Source organism: Coenobita brevimanus, chromosome 92 (assembly GCF_032717465.1).
Source record: "Coenobita brevimanus isolate Jiangsu-jjx chromosome 92, ASM3271746v2, whole genome shotgun sequence".
Taxonomy (NCBI): Eukaryota; Metazoa; Arthropoda; class Malacostraca; order Decapoda; family Coenobitidae; genus Coenobita; species Coenobita brevimanus.
Window position 1 is genome coordinate 23,510,377 of NC_137045.1, and position 23,504 is coordinate 23,533,880.

A 23,504-nucleotide genomic window follows, 5' to 3' on the forward strand; every position below is an offset into this window, starting at 1 on the left:
TCCTGCCTATTGCCTCACTCACAGTAGCAGCATCAATCAAAGGCCAAGGGCCAAACACTAGATCTGCTGGCTCCAAACCTTCCCTGTCCCAGTCAAACTCCTCATTCAACAACTGGCTATAATGCTCTCTCCATGCATCTTTAATATCCTCACTGTTCACCACTACCCTTCCTTCATCATTCTACACACACTGCTCACCTATAATATCCCGATTATCCCTCTTCATCTGATTTGCCACCTTAAATATCATGTTTTTCTTTTCCCCATGATTTAGGTTATCAGGTAAAAGTCTCTGTGACTCAGACCTGGCCCTGTATACCTCTCTTCTAGCCCTACGCTTGGCAGCGAAGTATTCATCCTTGCTACCACCCTTCTTCCATTCCCGGTAAAGCCTTCTTTTCTCCTTAATTGCAGCTTCTACACCCTCATCCCACGACCAAGTTACTTTATGTCTTGGTGGTCCTCTTGTTCAACCACATGTTACATTAGTATCTCTCAAGAGATTGTTCCTGAGGGCTCTGTACTGTTCACTAACACCTTTGTGTACAGCTCCCTGTTCAGCCACCACTCTCCTCATCTCATTATAGAAGGCATTCCTTACTACTTGGTTTTTCAGCTTCCATACTGTCCTCCTAGGTACATAAGTCCTCTTTTTTCATCAATCGTTCTTTAAGCATCATATCACAAATCAATAGCTTGTGCTGTTGCACACACTCCTCACTTCCTATAACTTAACATCCCTTACTAACCTCCTATTGGCCCTCCTAACCAGAAAATAATCAATCTGACTGCTATTTCCCCCAGACTCATAAGTAATTAACCTACTCTCTCTTTTCCTAAAATGTGTTGCACACAATCATGTCCGTTGCCTCCCCAAACTCGAGTATCCTTTCCCCTTCCGCATTCCTTATACCATACACACATCCCTCATGTACTCCTTCATAACCTTGTGCTGCTTCACCTACATGACCATTTAAGTCCCCTCCCAAAACCACTATCTCATCATCCCACATACCACCTACTACACGTATTAAATCATCCCAAAATCTATCTTTCTCTGCTTCATCCAATCCTGCCAGTGAAGCATATTCTGATATAACTGCAGCTACAGTATCTTGCTGCCTAATAGAAATTTCACTACCAATATCCTATCGCTTACTCTTATCACATTCATAACATATTCCACCCATTTCTCCGCAACCATCACACCAACACCTCCATATCCATCTGTCCCCCCCTGCCAAAACAACTTATAGCAACAGTCCTTCCCAACAATCTTTCTGGCTGATCCACCCCTGTATCGGACTTCCTGCAAACACGCCACATCCACCCACCTCCTACTGAATGCCTCAATGACGTCCCCCGCTCTTCCCACATTCCATGAACCCACCCTCATCCCCCTGGGTGATTTATTGTCCTCAGGCTTGCTTTGAAACTTATTCTTGTGTTCTGTCATAGTCAGGATTAATACAGGGGGATAGACATACCACAGGCCCCACTCATTGCACAGTCCCAGGTCCAGGCAATGGATCTGGGACCCCTAGCCCACCAGCTTACCAGTGGCTGTGGTAGTGGCCTCGAAGCACCCTGCCAGGACAGCTGCAGGGACATCCTCCAAGCCCGCCTTGGCACTGCAACTATCCCGCCATTATACACCCACTGATAGGGCAGCCTCCTGGGGCACTACATTGTGGTGCGGTGAGGACCTGTCCCTTCTCCCCTTTGGGGCTAAGATGTGAATGAATCTGTTTGAATGGATGAATACTGTAAATGGGGAGTGTGTCGTCCTGTCTCGGCTACCTCCCTTTCCTTGGGGGAAGCAGCCTAGGTATATAGATAGACAGACTATTGATTCTCTTCCTTTAATTTCTCTTGTTATATCTTTGAGTTATTAAAGTACTGATTAATTAATAATAAGTATATTTATAGAATGATGGGGAATCGTCCAAGGTGCGAACTGTCCTGACGGGAAATCGTCCATGTTTTGACGGGGAATTATCTTACGGGAGAATTGACTGGACGGTGAATTGTCTGGGAACCATACTTCGTATGCTTCATATACTGTATGAATAAATGATGTTGATTTTTATTCTCTTCTTGACACGTTACATAATTATGATACTAGGTTAGGCTCATACTTCTTCGAATTTTCCTTCACTTCTAGCATTTTGGTTCACATCAAAAATATTATCTTTGCTTGTTTTGGTTGGAGTCTGGCCCTGACAGCACATGTCACATACAATATTAGGTTAGGTTCATACTTTTTCTTATAATTTTCTTTCACTTCTAGAATTTTCGTTCGCATCAAATATATTATCTTTGCTTGTTTTGGTTGGAGTCTGGCCCTGAAAGAATTGAAATACACGACTTTGCATTGAAAAGTAAGGTTGGCAGACCACTCCAAAATGCATCAAAATTTGATTCATCGAATTCTAAACAGTCGAAATTTGTGATTTCACTATATATATATATATATCATAGCCAGTTCTTGAATGAGGAGTTTGACAAGGACAGGGAAGGCTTAGAGCCAGCAGATCCAGTGATTGGCCCTTGGCCTTTGATTGATGCTGCTATTGTGAGTGAGGCAATAGGCAGGATGAAGGTGGAGAAGGCAGCAGGTGTGCCTGGGTTGAATGCCGAAATGTTGAAGGTCTCAGGAGATATAGGGGTGAGGTTAGTCACTGACCTGATAAATATGATTATTTATGAGTGTGTTGTCCCAGATGATTGGCTGAAGAGTGTAACTGTAAATGTGTATAAAGGGAAGGGTGATGCCCTGGAAAGAGGAAATTACAGTATAAAAGTATAAAGCTTTCAGATCAGATAATGAAGGTAATAGAGAGTTTTAGAAGGTATGATTAGAGAAAGAGTGAATACTGATGAGATACAGTTTGCGTTTATGCCAGGTACGGGGACCACTGATGCCATATTCATTGTTTGACAGCTTCAGGAAAAATATATTGGTAGGAGATGGGATCTGTATTTTGTTTTTGTTGATTTGGAAAAGGCCTTTGACAGAGTCCCTAGAGAGGTGGTGAAGTGGGCAATGAGAAACCTTAACTTGGAGGAGTGGCTGGTTGGGGTGGTTATGGCTATGTATGCGGGTGCTCGTACCCACGTAAGAGTGAATGGAGATTTGAGTGATGAGTTTTCCGTGAACGTTGGTATGCATCAGGGGTCAGTTTTGAGTCCCATGTTGTTTATCATGGTACTTGAAGCCCTCTCACGTGACTTTAGAAACGGACTCCCGTGGGAGATGTATGCTGATGATTTGGTGTTGATTGCAGAGAACGAAAGGGAGGCGAAGGAAAGGTTTAGGATGTGGAGAGATGGTATGGGGCACAAGGGCTTAAGAGTAAATGAAGATAAAACAAAAGTGATGATATCTAGGGTTGGTGGCGGTACTGTCAAAGACGAGGGAGAGTGGCCATGTGCAGTTTGCCACAAGGGCGTGGGAAGTAATTCCATCTTGTGCGGTGTTTGTGATAAATGGGTGCACAACAGATGTAGTGGTATCAGAGGTAGACTGCAAGATAATGCTGATTTTATGTGTACGGTGTGTCGGGGAGAGCAGGTGGAAATTGTCAGACGTGAAAGAATTGAACTTGCTGGTGAATCTCTTGAGTGTGTGGAAGTGTTTTGTTATTTGGGAGACATGTTGTGTGCTGGAGGTGGGGCTGGAGCTAGCTCTGTGGCTAGGGTGAGAAGTGGTTGGAAGAAGTTCAGGAAGCTCTTGCCTCTTCTGACATTGAGAGGGTTCTCCCTACATGCTAAGGGGTCTTTGTATGCAGCATGTGTTAGGAGTGTAATGCTGTATGGTAGTGAGACCTGGGCAGTAAAGGAGAAGGATATTCGCCAGCTCAGACGTACAGAAATGACAATGATTAGGTCGATGTGTAGTGCGTCCCTGCGTGCAAGGTCCGGGGGGGCTGGGTTTACGATGGAAGAGTTGAGAGGTAGGATGGGACTGGAGTGTATTGATGTTGTGATGAGGAGACGTAGATTGAGATGGTCTGGACATGTGGAGAGGATGGGGGATGATAACTGGGTAAGGAAGGTGAGAGGTGTTAATATTGGGGGTGGGGTTATGAGGGGTAGACCGAGAAAGACATGGGACGAGGTCATTAACCCCTTAACTGTGGGGCGTCACTTTCGTGACGCTTGGGAACAAGGGATCATACTGTGGGGTGTCACTTTTGTGATTCTGTGTTATTTTGAATTCGTCCGGGCTTTCAAGAGGTGGCTTGTATCATCTATCAGTACTGCCAATGTCCAACACTAGACAGCACTCCTAATCTCATCTGTACTCCAATCCAATGTTGACAATTTAGCCATTTCTCCCAGTTTTTGACTCCCCTCCCTACCTCCCCTCCATTACCCTCTCCTCTCGCCTGCCCAGCCGTGCTACGCTAAGTAAATCTTCCCTGGAATTTTCCACTGATTTCATCCATTGAAATAAGCCCTATGCCCTATTCTTATACCAAATAATATATACAAAAATGAAATAAGGTAAGTGAGAGTGCCATACACCTGAAATTGGCTAACTATCACCTGACAACACCTCACGTGCACTCGTTCGCTAATTTTCGCTGTTTATTCCCCCATGAAATATGGAGTATAATCTATTCTCGTAATAAAAATATATATAAGAAAGGAAGGGAGAAGCCTAAGTGATATTTACATTCACCTGGAACTACCTCATTATTGCAGGCCGCCACAATGTATTCTACGCTAAGTAAATCTTCCCTGGAATTTTCCACTGATTTCATCCACTGAAATAAGCCCTACACCCTATTCTTCTACCAAATAATATATACCAAAAAGAAATAAGGTAAGTGATAGTGCCATACACCTGGAATTGGCTAATTATCACCTGACAACATCTCACGTGCACTCGTTCGCTAATTTTAGCTGTTTATTTCCCCTTGAAATATGCCGTATAATCTATTCCCGTGATAAATATATATATAAGGAGGGAAGGGAGAAGCCTAAGTGATATTTACATTCACCTGGAACTACCAAATTTATAATGTATTGTCTAGATTTCCTGCCAATCATTTCATAGCTATATATTAGCAGCTCTCACGAGGCTGATGTTGGCAATAATGCACTCTCCCTAGGTAGGCCACCCCGGCCCACAAGTATCAGTTTACTGTCGTTTTTCAAGGTGAAAGTACGTCGGATTCGCACCCGCTAACTTCCACCGCTTTTTAGCCCCATGCAAAGGGCCCTGTGACCTCTACCCCCTACTAAACCTCATGTGGAAAGAGGTAAAGGGCTGACAAATTATAAAGAGTGACTTCGATCTTTCTGGTGAGTAAAACAGTGTAAGTGGAACTGTAAATAATATGTAAATAATGTCTAAACAGCAAGTGAAAGCAATGAATGTAAATATAAGTGAACAGTGGAAAATAGTTTTATAAGTTACTGCAAGTGACAGTGCCTAACACAGTGTAAATAAAATAGAAATGTAAATAATGTAAATAAAATAGAGAATGTAAATAGAAATGTAAATGAGTAGCAATATAAGAATACGAGTATATATACTAGCAGTAATGAAAGTGAAAGTTTCACTCTAGCATGTATGAATACTATGAGTTATGAGAGTCAAGGTGAATGTGACATTCACTCTCAATGCTAGTATACAGGACGAGAAAGTGAATGTTACGTATTTTACTGAAAGAGAAATTGAATCCCTACAGTGACAATAAACTACTATTACTGAAGGAAACTTATGGATAAAGACTGTAGATATATATAAGTGTTATATAGTAATAGCAATATAAACTGTGAGTGTTTTTATGAATAATAAATGACAGAACACCAGTGGCGAACGATGTCAAGTGGGAAGGTCATACGCCCTCGTAATTTTCACTGCTTTCACAGTGATTTTTTTTTTTTTGGAGTATGGATTCCAAACTATCTGAGAATCATAGAATAGTGTTTCTAGTGATAATATCAGCCTGTGGTAATCATATTACGGGTTGTCGGGAAGTGTAAAGTGGAGACTTCGTTACCCAACTTCAGAGTTCTCCACAAGTCCTACGGTACACGACGAAGGCTCAACAAACACCCCAGGAGAAAGCTGAAGGTATGTGCCATAAGCATATGTGATTTTAATATTCTAGGACTAATAACTGATTTTTGGCAAATATTTTTAGAGAGTTTGTCGGAGCACGAATATGCCCGCAAGAGCCGCAAGTCAAAGCAAAACAAGCCCGCGGTTAAGGGGTTATGTGAGACCTCAGGATTAAGGGACTGAACAAGGAGGCTGCAATGGATCGTGCGGTGTGGAAAGCCGCCATTAGGTGACCAAGGCCGACGCAAGGAAGCATGTTGGAGCCTTTAAAAACAAAACGAAACGATATATATATATATATATATATATATGTATATATTTATGTATATATATATATATATATATATATATATATATATATATATATATATATATATATATATACTGTTATGTAGTAGTGATACCAAGTATTGTGATACCAACTCTATGGTATGGATGTGAAGCTTAGACCTTGTTGGAGGGATGCAAGGCAAGAGTGAGAGCAGTGGAAGTGAGTTATTAGAGAGGAGCATGTGGAGTCACATGCAGAGACAGACTCACAAATGCGGAAGGAGCATTGTGGTGTGGATGTGGATGTGATGGGAAGCTTTAGGAGAAACACACTGAGGTGGTTTGGTCATGTGGGTAGGATGGAGAGTGAGAGATTGATGAGGATAGTGTATGTGAGTGAGGTGGAGGGGTGAAGACGGAGGGTAAGGCCAAGGATGAGATGGAGTGATGCAGTGGAGAGGTATATGAGAGAGGGGGGTGTGAGTTGGGAGCAGGGCAATGAAACTATTGGGGACAGGGTGACATGGAGGTGATTTGTTTGTAGCTACCCCTAATGGGATTAAGGCGTCTGGCAATATACTGTATATAGGTATATATATATATATATATATATATATATATATAAATACACTCAATCCTTGAGTGACACGTGGTTAAGTAACACGTTTTTGTTCTAACGCAGTCATCATAATGAGACAAGTCATGTCAACACGCGGAAAAACTCAAGCTCACGTGGGAAGTCAGCTGGCCTGGCGACTAAATTTGAAAGTCGCGCGCGATGACGTCACCTTCTAAACTCTGGGTACTTTTCCTGGGCGCATAGTTCCATTCTGTATGGGTATTTATCTCAATACCACACCCAGCCACCTAAGCCAAGCAGCCCTAGTGGGATAGGTTAGGTGTTAGGTAGAAAAAATTTTGCCTGGGAAACACAGTGAGTATATTTTTGAGAAAAACCTATGGTTAGTTTTGAAACAACTGGGCGAGCATCGTTCCTGGCTGAGGGTTCCCGGTGGCGAGATGAATACGCATACAGAATGGAAATATGCTTCATGGGCACACTCATGACCGAATGGTTAGACAAAATTTATGGGTTTCGCAATTTCAGGGGATGAAATGGAATGAAAATGTATGCTAAACAGGAAAAAAAAAAAAAAAAAACGTGTTCTCGTGAGTTAGGGTTCAGTTCCACATTCTTCATTCGATTTCATGCTTCCCAACACATTTTGGACCAAGTGGGCATATGGTTATCAGTCCTTTCTCATGCCTCACCTAGTTCTTACCCACTCATAATGGGTTTTGCAGTTTTAAGGGACGAAATGGAATGAAAATGTTTGGTAGACAAAAAGTTACTCTTTTATCCATGTGTTCTTATAAATTAGCATTCAATTCTACATTCTTCGTTCGATTTAGTGCTTCCCAACATATTTCCAACTAACTGAGCATACGGTTATGTCCTTTCTCGCGCCTCGCCTAATTCTGCCCCACACTCATACTGGGTTTCTCAGTTTTAGGGGGCGAAATGGAATGAAAATGTTTCCTAAAAAGAAAAAAAAAAAAAAAAAAAAACTTTCATCCCTGGGTTCTCGTAAGTTGGTGTTCAGTTCCACATTTTCGTTCGAATTCGTGCTACCCAACACGTTTCGGACCGACTGAGCATACGGCTATAAAATCCTTTCTCGCATCTCACTGACTTTACCTCACAGTCATATGAGTTTCGCAGTTTTAGGGGACAAAACTGAATGAAAATGTTTGCTAACCAGAAAAAAAAATTACTTCCATCCATGTTCTCTCACAAGTTAGCGTTCAGTTCCACATTCTTCGATCTTCTTCCTGATAGTCTTGTATTTTTCGGATTACTTATGGGAGGTAAATAATCGTTTCATGCTAAATCTGTTTCCCCGTTGTTTTTAGCTGTGTTACACTGTGTCAACTCGTTTGACTCGTCAGGGTTACAGCGAAAGGGCCTGTCCTAAATGTTAACTACAATTGACTTAACCTAGCCTAACTATACCTAATAATTTAACCTAATCTAACCTAGCATCCAGTTGGGAAATTGGGAGACGAAAACCACCTTTGAGTACGTCAAAACAATCATAGGTACGGCTTAAGGAACGTGATGATAAAATGTGGGAAGTTTTTCTGCAGGAAATTGTAATTTATCACCCTTAAAATAGTCAGAAAAACACCGAAAACAAACTGGAGGAATATGAATTGAATTGGTAAGGTCCTTCTACTGCTGTAAGTAAAGCGTACATTTACCAAAATGGCAAAAAAGTATGGAGTACATGAAAGCACCATCATAACGATTTGGAAGGACCAGGAGAAGATAAAGATCGTGCGAAGGAAGTGATGCGAATCTTGTAGCACTGAAAGTTTATATTTGTCCTGAAGCTGACTGAGAAGCTTAGGCCTATAGGGCGTTACGTGGAGCGTCAGAGAAATTGTCATTTTTACTCCTTACCACCTTACCCCACGTAAATTACCCCCACTTATATGCACCATCAGGTAAAACAGTGATATAATCATTGTAATTAAGATCACCAATGATATTAGAAATAGCATCAACAAAAAAGTCGGGCTAGGTACCCTGATGTTGATACGTAGCTTCCCAGCATTCATTCCCCACCCCCCACCGATAATGTTATCAAAGTTTCGCCTTCTTGTATCATGTGGCCTTCGGGAGAGACGTTAGGCCGTATGGTTAGACTAAAATTTATGGGTCTGGCAGTTTTAGAGGGAAAAAAAAAAAAAAAAAAAAAAAAAAACTCTTTCATCCATGTGTTCTTGTGTTAGCATTCCGTTTCACATTCTTCGTTCGATATCGCTTTTCCCAACACATTTCGGACTGACTGAGCAGTTTAGCCATATGCTTAGTCTGTCTGAAAAGTGTAGGGAAGCGTGATATCAAATGAAGAATGTGAAACAGAACGCTAACTCAAGAGAACACAAGGATGAATGTAATTTTTTCTGGTTAGCACACATTTTTGTTCTGTTTCGTCCCCTAAAGCCGTCAAACCCATGAATTTTCATCTAACCATATGGCCTAAGGTATCTCCTGAAGGCCACATGATGCAAGAGATGGCGAAACTTTGACAACAACAATGGGGTTGAGGGGAGGGAGGAAAATACCATGGAGCTACGTATCAATTAAAGGGTACCCAGCCCAACTTCTGCTTTTGTTAATGCTATTTTTAATGCCACTGATTTTTTAAATAACAATAGTTACATCTCATTGTTTTACCTGATGGTGGGTGCAAGTAAGGGTTACTTTACATGGGGTTAGGTTGTGAAAAGGGGTAAAAGTGAGTTATGAAAAGTCACCAGAACACATTGTACCATTATACACACAAACATATTGTCTGTGTGACGCGGATTTGGGTACCACAGTCCTTGTCTAGTCCCTATTGCCCCCGGTACTCGAGGATTGAGTGTACATATATACAGTACCCTCGCGTCCAACACGCGTTCGTCCAGCACAATTCGGGTCCAGCACGGAGAGCAATTAATTAGTATTATTTAATACGATTTAATTACTGCAACACGAGTGTTAGCATAACATGCACACAGCTCCGAGAAGTGGGCCAAATCCGCAGAGTTCACTCTAGCACGATCACCCCCGGTCCAACACGGTCATACTGGACATTCCCATGATGATGATAGCCAATGAAAACTTCTGATCAAGTAGCCTTCCCCGCCCGCTATCGTGACGTGATTGTGATGCCGCCCAATTAAAAACGCTTCTGGTGTCACGTGATGTTTTGTTTACATTTCTCCCGCCACAGCGCCACTCAGTCGCATAATTGCATTGGAAGGTGCTTTTTTCTTGCTGCATTTTCTGCCCTTGTTACTGCATTTTACCCTGCTCACGATGCCTAGGAAGTCTTCTGAGAACCCCAAGAAGCGTCGGCACCTCCCTCAGGCCACCAAGCTAGAAAGCATCGAGAGGAAGAAGAAAGGGGAGAGGAAAGTTGACATTGCCAAGGCCTACGACATGAATGAAGCCAACGTGATCATAATAAAAAACTTAAGACAAGATCCTGGCAGCCAAAGGCTATCACACGGCACTTCATACCAGGTTTGCCGAGGATACAATGGTAAATCGAAACGGTAACGTGGTAAAATTGCCGACGATACCACGGGCATTTGGAATTCATCTGGATGGATTCCTGCCGAGCATACAACAGGGAAAATAGTGTGACCAAAACCCAGGCGACTCGACAGAGAATGTATCGTACTACAGTATTGAACATTTAGTCTGACACTGAATATATATTAATATTTTACAATAAATATCAATCATTTTGAAACCTTTCTCATCGGCGTGCGTACCAGTTTATAAACAAAGTTGCTTCTCCTTATTCTCTACCTAGTCAGTGACAGCGATCACTTTCCACAGTCACGAGACGAGGCTCTGGCAACAGTGTGAGAAGCATGCACTTTCCCGAGGATTACAGTGCTAGGACAGGCAGAAACAGGACCTTCCATGGCTGTGGACGAAGATAGTGATTCTGAGTGTGATTTTGAAGGATTTATGAGGGAGGTTTGATTTAGAAGGATTTATGAGGGAGGTTGAGAAGGAGCAACAGCCATTACCCGCTAGTGACGCCAGCAGCCATCCTCCAGGGACCCAGTAGGACTAACTACAGCCTTGGATACCACCTTCCATCCCCAGCAAGCCCACCAACACTATCCTAAAAGGTTAGTTATCATTCGTAGCACAGTACCATTTATTATAATTACAATAGTACCAATATATGTATAGGTATATGGTAGGTATTTAGGGTGACTTTTCCGAGGGTTGCTGACATAACTCATTTTTCCCCATAAGCTCTATTGTTAGTCCAACACGTTTTTGGTCCAACACGTGACCCATGCATGACAATATTACCGTGCTGGACGCGAGGGTACTGTATATATATACTGCATATATGTATATGTATGAACACACACGAGAATTGGCCAAACAAAGATTCATAAAAGGCAACTTATAATGAGACTTATTGCATAGAACTGATTACTGTATATCTTGCACAACTATACATACCTTTGAAGAATTTACTGCAACCAACAAATACCAGTCCATACTTGGGTGCAACAGCAACAAGATTACAATTCTCCTTAGGTAAAACCAGTTCATCACTTGAAAATACTTCTGTGTAGCTAGCTATGAATCGAACATCCTGGAATGAAGATAAAGTAGAGCTCAAGATATCTGTATTGTCATTATAAAAAAAAAAAGAAAAAAAAAATCATGTAGCAACGAAAGATTTCATAAACACATACTTTGTAAGAGGTTATAAGAAAAATACTACACTAAATACTTCAAGCTACATGCAGCATATTCTAAGGTCTAATCTGAAAACAATTCTGTACATGGATTTCTCATTGTAAGACAGAGAGATGTGTTCCAAAAATTTTGCAACTTTGTATCCATTATTTTTTCAGCCTCTGCTTATTCAGACCAAAAAATGAAAAATTAACACAGTCAACTTCTGCTGTCTTTACAACAAAAGCTGAATAAAACAACATCTGAGAGTAGCAAGACCTGAACTTAAAGACATCATCATACTAAACAGGTACTCCATAATCTACAGCTCATCTGAGATGTGCAAGAGACTCTACTGCACCTGATACATGTGGTAAGTGGTACAGGGGATGACGAGACTGTAGTTTAAATGGTCATGTGGGTGAAGCAGCTAAAGGACATAAAGGGGTACATGGGAGATGCGTATATGGTACGAAGAATGTGGAAGGAGAAAGAATACTCGAACTTGGGGAAGTAATGAACGTGATCATGTGCAACACGCATTTTAGGAATAAACAGAGCAAGCTGATTATAGTTTGCGCGTGTGTGTGTGTGTGTGTGTGTGTGTGTGTGTGTGTGTGTGTGTGTGTGTGTGTGTGTGTGTGTGTGTGTGAGTCCCACCCTGGGCAAAGGATTAACGCCCGTAGTCTTGAAACTGAGGGAAGGGGTTACCCTTCCCGCACCCCGCTCGAGGTAGAAGCTCACATCTTCAACGTGAGTGATAATCTTGAATGCAGGAGAGCGCACCCCTCTGTGTGGGTAGGCGCAACAAACAGTTGGTAACACTGACTAATTTTAAAATTCAAAATCTTAAAATAAAAACAATACATATGACAGTTTCTAAGATTCACACACAGTATAAACTGTTAATGTTTGCAATTCTTATCTCTTCAATTATTAAAGACTGGCATTTGTTCTTAAATACTCTGTATAGGAGTATGCATACAGGATTTGGACAACCTGTGCCTCAGGAAAAATTTGGTGTCAGACATAGCTTCAAAGGGGTTCATGCGGTCAGTAATAACCCTACGAATACGCCTTGGCTGGTCATACCGATTTTGATTTCTGTCCCAAATGCTTGTTTTTGCCATTCTTCTTAACCAGAACCCCGTAATCCCACCCCCCAAGACACGGGGTGGGGGGTTAATTTGAAACCCAATCATGAACACCGAAAATAAAAGCCAAATTCACTCAAATCACACCAAAATACACCAGAAAAATATATTGCCAAGCCACAACAAAATAGTGCAGACTTGTAAAAGCTCACTGATTACAAACATGAGACTTTGTAATTCAAACTACTGTAACTGGCTGTGCACCAGTCTGTTTTGGTAACATTCAGCCATTCTTTACTGTAGGAATTATTTGATGTACTAATCAGACTAACTGTAAAAGTATCATGCACCATATCTGATAAACAGCTTGGTAGAAATATTGAGAAATAAAATGGAAGTGGATACAGTGCAGTATCTCATCTCTGTTTTCGTCTCGTCATAAATGAACCATCCCTGGAGAAGTGATGAAGTCTTTTAAAAAGACAAAAATGTTAAATACTTCTTTTTTTCTTTACATGAAGTTTTTATCATTAAACTGAAATTCCCATCACACACACCATAGGGTCCTTCAAATTCTACATAGTTTTCTTTGCACAAGGCTGCAATAATATGATGAAGCGGCATGCAAAGGGGTGCTATGAGACTCTCCGCGGATTCCAGTACTACGCTGTGGTAATCCTCTCCCATTCACTTGGGAACGCTTTCCCTTTCGTGCTTTAAGACTACCAAAAGATGTGGATAGGGCAAAGTGAACGCCTTCCCACAGTTTAAGACTACAGCTGTTAGTGCCTATTCCCAGGTACCAGTAGTCCTCCTTGGGGCCTAGTAACCCTCCTACATCTCCACATGTCACCAATTCGGCGCTAACACCCACCATCCATACTGAATACATGCTAGGGCTCCCTCTTACAGGACTGGTGTACTGATATTAGCAGGGGTACTTTTATGCCATATCGGCAGGTCATTTGGTAGATCAGAAAAGTCTGCTATTTATGAAATTCAAATCCTTAAACTGTTCCCTGCCCCAGCCGGGATTTGAACCTGGGTCCATTAGGACTGCAGGCCGCCTCTCTACCGAGTCTGTCACCGCGAATCTGGGAGAAACAGTATACAGGCTGACTATTTTCTAGTCATATGGGCTGATAGGAGGTTGGTGACAGATGTTAAAGTTATAGGGAGCAAAGACTGTGTGCAGCAATGCAGATAAATGATAAAGTGATGCGATGCTAAGAAGCAGGTGGTGAGGAAGAGGACCCATATACCTAGGAGGAAAATATGGAAGATGAAAAACCAAGCAGTCAGAGATGCTTCCTATAGCAAGATCAGTAGGATGGTGGCCGAAGACAAGTGTTAATGAACTGTGCAATGCTCTTAAGAACAACCTCGAGAGTTACTGACTCAGTGTGTGAATGGACAAGGGGCCCTCCCAAACATAACATAACATGGTGCTGGGATGAGGGTGCAGAAGCTGTAGTTAAGGAGAAAAAGGTTTTCTGGGAATGGGAAAGGGATGGAAACAGAGACGAACCCTTGGCTGCCATGCACAGGGCTAGAAAGAGGGTATCAAGGCAAAATCTAAGTCTCACAGATTTTTACTGGATAACCTAAAAAGTGCTGAAAGGAAGAATATGGTATTTAAGGTGGCAAATAAGATGAAGAAGGAAAATAGGGATATCACAGGTGAGCAATGTGTGAAGAATGACGAAGGAAAGGTAGTGGTGTTCAGTGAGGATATTAAAGGTGCCTGGAGAGAGCATTATAACAGGTTGCTGAATGATGAGTTTCATTGGAACGAGGAAGGTTTGGAGAGAGTGGAGCCAGTGTTTGGCCCCTGGCCTTTGATTGATGCTGCTTCTGTGAGCTGGGCAGGAAGCAGGATGTAGTTGGGGAAGGCAGCAGATGTGTCTTGGTTGACTGCTGAAATGCTGAAGGCCTCATGAGATATACGAGTGAGTTTAGTTACTGTTCAAACAAGTACTATTATATGAGAGTGTGTTGTCCCAGATGACTAGCTGAAGAGTGTGATTGTAAATGTGTACAGTAGGCACTCATAGTATGCGAGTTCAGAGTACGCGAAAGTCATGTACATAAGGACCTATTTTTTTCTGAATTTTAGTGCATTTTTTAATGGTATGCGAATTGAACTCATTGTAGGCGAGACTGACCCAAATCTGAGATTATCCCGAGTATGCGACACTGCCACCCCAAGAAGCGATAACGGTTGCCTTAGCTCTGCCCACCTTGTGACGTCATGATGCACACTAGTCACGTGATGCCCAAATGCGCCACTTGGAGGGTGGTGAGAGAGGCCCAGCAGAGGAAACACACGTGCACAGAGGGTACACTCGCAGTTCCAGCTACATTCTCATCTACTCTGAAGCTATTGTTTTGTAAGCCAGGATGTCTGCCCCATCCTCGAGAAAGAAGTGCATCACCCATGCCATGAAGATGGAAGTCATTCAGAAGAAGGAGAGTGGGAAGGGTAACATCGCCATTGGGAAGGAACTCGGCTTGGTGGAACTGACGATACGAACAATATGAGCAAACAGGGAGGCCATAAAGAAGAATGTAAAGACATATGGGACAGCGGCACTTGACAGGAGAAGCTGGCTGACCAACCAGGCAATAATTCTCATGAAGTGGTACCTGGCAACATACATCCTGAGGAAAGAGAAGGAAGGAATTCCACTGAATAGGCCCTACATCAGGGACCAGGTCAAGATTTTCTACAAAGATGCAGCTCAGAAGTTTGGTGTCAAGAAACCATTCAAAGCCCCCATGGGATGGCTATGGCAATTCCTGAAGAGGAAGGAGCTACGTCACATTCGCCTCACCGGCGAACGTGCATCAGCAGATGAAATGGCAGGCAGGGACTATCTGGCCATCCTAATGGGGATAAACGATGAGGGTGGCTACAGGATCAATTTTACAATACTGATGAAACGGCCCTATACTACAAGGCTATGCCAAAGTCTACTTATATCAGTAAGCATCAGCACCAGGCCCAGGAGAGAAAAATGGACAAGAGCAGGATAACAGTCATGTTCGCCGTGAACTTATCAGGCTCACACAAGATGCGACCTGTTGTGGTTCATACCGCAGCACACCCCAGATGTTACAAGAATCTTCGCTGCATGGATGATAGTGGGGTGTACTGGTACAGCAACTCCAACAGCTAGATGACAAGCAGCATCATGTCAGAGTGGCTGCTGCAGCACTTCATCCTTGGCCCCAAGGCTAAATCCCAGGAACCTGGCATCTCCTTCAAGCTGCTCCTCATCCTCAACAATGCCCCAAGTCATGCAACCTGGCTAGCAGACCTCAGAAAGGAATGCAAGATCGTTTTTTTTTCCATCCAGAATGACCTCTCTCATCCAACTGCTAAACCAGGAGTTAACTGCAACACTGAAGCAGCTATACCACAAATGCCTCTACAATCACCTCTGTAGCAAGACCGACAACTCTGAGGAGCTGCAGGCAATTCCTGTCTTGAACACCACTAGGAGTGATGTCTTGGACGCCGAGGATGTTTTGGACTCTCCACCCGCTTCAACTCCAGATAAGACTGTTATGGCTTTTTGGTGGTGTATCAACCTCAAGGATTTCATCACCTTCCTGCTGTCTTCTTGGCCAGATATAACCGCTGCAACAATTAACCATGCTTGGCGCCTCCTCGTACCGCACCTGTGTGAAATCGCACGGAGAAGCAGCTTTCATTCCCTGGCCGCTGCCGAGGCAGCCACTCTCACAACTGCAGAAGCTGTGCTCAGGTTTCAGGCCATCACACTGGAGGAGATCAGGGACTTACATACAGCAGCAGTGAAGCAAGATCCCCAGAAAGTTGTGCAGCGAGTGGACGAAGCTGACACAGAGCAGGAGATCGCAGCAGAAAAGCCAGCAACACCAGTGATGGAAAGTGAAGATTTGACCATGATGGAGATCAGCCAGGTAGTGTGTGCCCTTGATAAATTCAAGGAAGAATTCAAGGACATCGAACGCTCTCAGTTGTGAGTGGAGGAGGTGATGACTTCATTGGACAGAAACTTCTGCTACTATACAGACAAGCACAGCCAGGAAGTAAACAGACAGAAGCAAACCCTCATCACCCGTTACTTGCGGCTTGAAGAAAGTTAGGAATCACTCCCTACAACATTAGAAGAGCCATATCCTGAGGAGGATCAAGAGGATGATGCGATGTCTGAGGTGTCAGAAATAGACTTTGAAGGGTTTATGAATGAAGTGAATGCATTAGGATACCTACTGAAATCGTCGAAAGTGCCGGTGACGCGAGTGGTGAGGAAGGTGGTGTGTTGGATGGTGTGGTGGGTGATGCAGGAGATGCACGCTGGGTGCCTCATCCTGCCTCAGACCCCCTTCTTACCTCCATCAAGCCTATTGTCCTCTTTGGTTAAGGTGAGCAACTATAGTATTGTTGGTTTAGTTAAGCCATATCCATGTTGACTTTATCTTAGGTAATATGTCTTAGATAGTCTCCCTGTAGAGTATAATGCTTAGGTCGGGGTTGCCCATGAAGGGGGGTGCCGCCCATATGTAATTTTTCCAATAAGTTAAGTATTCTGAGTATGCAAATTCCTAGTACGCGGTCCTCTGCCGCCCATATACTCACGTACTATGAGTGCCTACTGTAAAAAGGAAAAGGGGGTAATGACCTGGAATGTGGAAAATATAAAAGCTTAGAACTTTTGGACTAGATCAATGGAGAGTCCTAGAAGGTATGATTCAGGAAAGAGTAAATATTAATAAAATGCAACTTGGGTTTATGTCAGAGAAAGGGGAAAGGGACCATCAATGCCATATTCAATATCTCATAACTTCAGGAAAAATATATGAGAAAGAAAAGGGAGCAGTACACTGTTTTCGTTGATTTGGAGAAGGCTTTTGACAGAGTCTCTAGAGAGGTGGTGAAATAGATAATAAAAAAGCTTGGGATCAAGAAGCGGCTGGTTAGAGTGGTAGCAGCTATGTATGTGCGTGATCACATCCAGATGAAAGTGAATGGAGATTTGTGTGATGAATGCTGGCATGTAGCAGGGGTCACTCTTGAACCTCTTATTGTTTGTCATGGTGCTTGAAGCTCTCTCACATCACTTCACAAATGGACTTCAATGAGAGCTGTGTGCTGATGACTTGATGCTGATTCTGAGAAAAGAAAGGGAGGCAGAGGAAAGATTTAGGAAATGGAAAGATGGAATAAGGCACGAGGGTTTGAGAGTATATGTGGAAAAAACAAAAGTGATGATATCAAGGGCTGGAGGCACTATTGTCAAAGCAGGGGAAGAGTAACCATATGCAGTTGGCCATAATGATGTGGGAAGTAACTCCATCTTGTGCACTAGATGTGATTAGTGGGTGGATACGAGATGTAGTGGTATTAGAGGCAGAGTGTGAGATAACGCTGATTTTGTGTGTGGTGTGTTGGGGAGACCATGTAGACACTGTCAGGCATGAAGGAATTGATCTTGCTAGTAAGTCTCTTGAGTGTGTGGAAGAGTTTTGTTATTTGGGGGATATGCTATGCGCTGGAGGTGGGGCTGGAACTAGCCCTGTGGCAAGGGTAAGGGTTACTTGGAGAAAGTTCAGGGAGCTGTTGCCCCTCCTGGCAATGAGAAGACTCTCCCTCCATGCTAAGTATCTTTGTACATGGCATATGTTATGAGTAGACTGCTGTATGGTAATGAAACCTGGGCAGTGAAAGAAGAGGATATTCGTACACTCAGATGTACTGAAATGTCAAAGATTTGATGAATGCAAGATCTGGGAGGGGGGGGGCTAGGTTTATGATTGAAGAGTTGAGAGGAGGGACGGGACTAGAGTGTGCTGGTGTTGTGATAAGCAGGGGTAGACTGAGATGATTTGGACATGCGGAGAGGATGGAGGATGACAATTGGGCACAGAAAATGATAAGTGTGAACATCAGGGGTAGGGCTGCAAGAGGCAGATCAAAAATGACCTGGGATGAAGTCACAGAGTGTGACCTCTGTGGTAAGCAACTCAATAGGGAGGCTGCCAGAGATCAAGCAGTGTGGAGAGCTGCCATTAGGAGACCAAGGCCAATGCATGTAAGCATGAAGGAGTCTTTATAAACGATACAATGTGATAAGAACGATACAATCCTTGTCGGCAAACTTTTTCTTTTTCTCTCTCCCAGCCTTCATGCACTTCATTCCATGATATTTAAATCTGTTTAGCCAGCCAATGTAAGACTCATAACATTGAGTTATGTTACACTGTTAAAGTTTTTGGTTTTTGTAACCAGTAAAGGTCCAGAAATATCGGTTCTTTTGCTCCTACGTTGACTGAACCATTCATATAGCACTTGAATACTTGTGGCACATTTAGGTTCACTCAAATTTTTCCCATCTGTTGAAGATTCAGTACAGTATTTATACTTGCAGCATGAAGTTTCAATATTTTTTAATGCTGTTTCTTCAAGTACACGTATACCCTGGTTTAAAAATGCAACTGGTTAGGTAAAAACCCGTTGTTAGGCGGGGTATCGTATATCGAGGTAGATTTAACACGTAAAGTAATGGGATACGTTTTTCAACCTTTGGTTCCCCCCCCCAACCAAGGCCAAAACCCACCCAAATGAGCCCAAAAACAAATTTAAAGCCAATCTAAATGGCCTAACAGCTGTAAAAGAAGTTAACCTAAGCCTAACACCTGTAAATAACTCACTAAAACCAACAAATATAATCTGGAAATTGTCAAATATGTCTGGAAAAAATTATGTTTCGTAAACTGTTCCCCAAAATGACAATGTTCACCCCAGCTATGGCTAAAACACATTAATCTTAGTCCAAAAACAGTTTATAAATCAACCTAAACACACAATATCAGTCTAAAATACCATCAAAATTGGTTTTAAAAAATCAAAACCCATCATTAAACCAGGGTTTGGCCATCGTTAGGTGGGGTATGGTGGTATTTCTACCCCCATCGTTAAGCCGGAGTATCGCATCTAGGGGTATCGTATATCAAGGTGATACTGTACAGGGCTACCCCAGTTTTACGATGGGATATGTTAAGAAAAAACCATCGCTAGGTGGGGTATCTTATAGCAAGGTAGATTTAACACGTAAAGTACAGTATAGGGATGCATTTCCTCCCCCAACCAAGTACTAAAGCCACCCAAATGGGTCCCAAAACAAGTTTACAGCCAATCTCAATGGCCTAACAGCTTTACAAGAAACTAACCTATGCCTAAAACCTATTAATAACTCACCAAATCCAACAAATAAAATGTGAAACTCATAAAAAAGAAGTCAGAAAATATCAAACACCTCTCATCACTTTCTTCTTTTAAGTCTACGTCTGGTCCTGGTCACCATCCTTGCTATATCCCCGAGGCTAGGGGATATGTGGTGCTCCCTAGTGCTCACTCCTCCTCCTCCTCCTCAAAGCCCTCAAACCCCATCCCAAGGGAAGGCTCAGAGGAGGAGAAGGATGGCGAGGTGGGGTGGCGGCAGCAAGAGACTGATGCAATGACTCAGGGGGTGGCAGCAGCAGGAGACTGATGCGGTGACTCAGGGGGTGGAGATGGAGTCCAATGTGATAACACCCAAGGTGGTGATGTGGTGCGATGCGATGACTGACAAGGTGGTGAGGGAGACATGATGCAATGGCTCACGTGGTAGTGAGGGAGACAGAAGCAGTGGCTTAAGTGGCATCAGGGTTGGAGACCAAGGCTGGGGCAAGAAAGGTAGTGATAAAGTGAGGGAGTGCACCAGTGGAGACTCAGGTGGCACGGAAGGAAACGTGGATCTGCTGGACATGAGGTCCAGCACCAGGGGCCAAGCATAACGTCCTCAGTGGAAGGAGGCCTTGGGAGTTTCTCTTCTGGTGAAGAGCTGTTAGGATCCTCTGCAGGGTGATGGCATGGTGGAATCTTGTCTAAAAAAAAAAATGATGTGATTGTTGTTTGCTTGGCCGCTCTTTTCTTCTCGTCTGACATCACTTGGTACACCTTGATGCCGTCCTCCAGATGACCAGCTGTGTCCCTGTTTCATCCTGGGAGAGGGTTGTTCATCCTCATCAAGAAGATGGCCTCGTCAATGTGGGCTACCATCTCCTTTAGAATCTTTATATTTAGAACCCAGTGCAAAACTGGGGGTACCGTAGGCCTACGATAGGCGGGATAGGGTGGTATTTCTACTCCCATCACTAATCCAGGGTATCATGCAGATCTACTCCCATCACTAATCCAGGGTATCATGCAGAGAGGTACCATATAGTGGGGTATCTTTGTAATACACAATCACAGTTCCAATCCCATACCGGTACTAATCTTGTAGCTTGCTTGTTGCAACACCTCTGTCCAGCTTCTTTAGAATTTCCACTTTTTCTTTGATATTTAGCACTACATGTTTTCTTACTACAGCAGTCACTAGCACTGCAACTATGTTTCTCTGAAGACCTTTTCAAAGTCTAAGCATGAAACTTCAGCACCGATAAATGGTGGTTCTGCCTGCAGAGGCAGAACAAAGAATGATGAAATTGCCCAGTGGGTGACATTAGCCAAGCTCATGAGCAAGCCTGGGGGATTTGTGACTCGTTCTTTAGTCTTGCACTTGAGCTACCTTAGGCAAGTGATTGCTCCATGCTAGTTTACGAGCTCTTCTAATGAACAAGTCATGCTTGCACTGAGCTAGCTCACAAGCTTGGCTAAACAGTGAGTCAAAGTAACTACCATGGTGCTTTGAAAACATGGCAGTAGCCACAGAAATTAAAAACATGATTTGGGGGGTAAGAGGGAGGGTAGCAACAATTTCTCTCTTTTGTTAGCCTAATACTGTAAATGCACTTGAAAATTCTTTAAGAAAACTGGTATTATCCAAAATATGGTATTTGTATTTTGGAAACAACGTTGTAGCTGAATACATCCCTGGACTCACCACCCCCAATGGGAAGTTGACGTACTCACCACCAGGCTGTGGCTGGGCTACACAGGCCTCCCAAGTCACCTGTACTATTTGGATATGACAGCACACCCTTGGTGCCATTGGTGTCCCTGAGTTGAAGAGCTCTGCATACTTTTGTGTGACCACCTGGTACCTCTGAGAGCTGTCAGTCTACCTCTTTGCATCCTCTTGGGGTAGGTAATGAAGACCCTTGGTTGTGGCAAAATGAGTGGTACATGTTTGATGTCACTGGCAAATCTAGGCAGCTCTCCTACATTTAACTTGGGCCCAATCAGTTTGCATCAGAAAGGCATTAGGTTGTTTTTTTACGGTGTCCGTCAAACAAGCGAAGAAGAAGAAGAAGAGGAGGAGGAGGAGGAGGAGGAGGAGGACTGAGATGGCTTGGGCATGTGGAGAGGATGGAGGAGGACAATTGGGCAAGAGGGTGAGAGGTGTAAACGCTGAGGGTGGGGTTACAAGAGGCAGACCAAAAAAGATTTGGGATGAGGTCATATACTGTAGTGTGACCTCAGCGATAAGGGACTGAACAGGGAAGTTATCAGAGACTGAGAAGTGTGGACAGGCACCATCAAGTGACCAAGGCCAACGCATGCAAGCATGTTGGAGGCTTTATAAGAGAAAAAACGAAAATGAAACCTAAGCGGCAAAGAAATATGAAAAGAGGAATGCTGTTCATAACTATACTAGAGTAATTCTTTCCTCAGGAGGTGTATTGTTAGTGGATATGATTTCATAACATTTCCTCATACACATATATTTACATATTACACCTTCACCCTCGGTATACTCCTTTTTACCGAGTGGTATGTCCTGAGACAAGGGTCGCCACCCCCCCCCCCGCACACCAAGTTATCACGCAACACTTTCGGTGCGTGGGGGGGGGGGGTCAGTTTATTACCATGTCCAAACTAATTACTTTGTTTATTTTCTTTACATCAGTGATCAGATAAACCTCAGAAGATTGTAATACCGACTTAAAAAAATAAAATAATTTTTAGTTTTTCCTTTTGTGAAAATATTCATTCATTGCCAGACGCCATAGTCCCACACGGGGTGGCCAAGGACTCAAGAGCTATACATACATAATTTTTTTTTTTTTTTTTTTTTAATAACAGAACGGAGGAAGGAAAAACAAATGAATAAAAAATAATAATCCATACACCAGATTACTGGTGAACTCTGTTCATAAAATATTTGTAATAGTTAGACTTGAACAGCTATGGGTTGAAATTTGGAGGGAAGCAACTCTGGGGAAGCGAGTTCCAGAGAGATGCAGTTCGGGGAATGAAAGAATTCTGATAGGCAGAAGTTCTGCAATATGGCTGAGTGACATTCCAGTCATGAGCGCTACCAGATGCCCAAGTAGCACGAGGGAAGGCATGGAGATGTGGCACCATGGACGCAACTATGTCTGAGTATTTGCCAAGAAAATATCTGTAAAATAATGCAAGGGGGGCAACATTCCTTCTTACTTGCAGGGGAGGTAGTTTATGGTGACATGTAGAGGTGTATGATATGTAGGAGGACTACTGGGCCTTGGGGCCAGGCTGTGAAGCCTATGCCCAGAGTCGAGCACACACACACACACACACACACACACACACACACACACACAAAGTAATAGCAGGGTTGTTAATAATTCTAAAAGCTTTGTTCTGAATTTTGTCTAGTTGTTTTAATGCAACCTCTCCACATCCATTCCACAAGGGTGAGCAATATTCAAGTTGAGAGCACACATGACTTTTACAAATTATAGCTAACTGCTCATCAGCGAAGAAGTAACGGACTCAGTACAATAATCCAAGTTTCTTTGAGGCGGCATTAGCAAGTGATCTAACATGAGAGGTCCA

The 23,504-nt window shown here is 43.0% G+C and overlaps 1 protein-coding gene across 1 annotated transcript in view; it reads right to left on the reverse strand.

The window, feature by feature from the left end:
* Positions 1–11,988, reverse strand: part of LOC145412164 (uncharacterized) — a 446,682-nt gene extending 434,694 nt beyond the window's left edge. The window contains exons 1-2 of the mRNA XM_080282099.1: positions 11,980–11,988; positions 11,397–11,532 (exon numbers count right to left, since the gene is read on the reverse strand). Coding sequence (XP_080138225.1) covers positions 11,397–11,532; positions 11,980–11,988 — 145 coding nt within the window. The remainder of the gene's footprint in view (positions 1–11,396; positions 11,533–11,979) is intronic.
* Between the last annotated feature and the right edge of the window lie 11,516 nt (positions 11,989–23,504).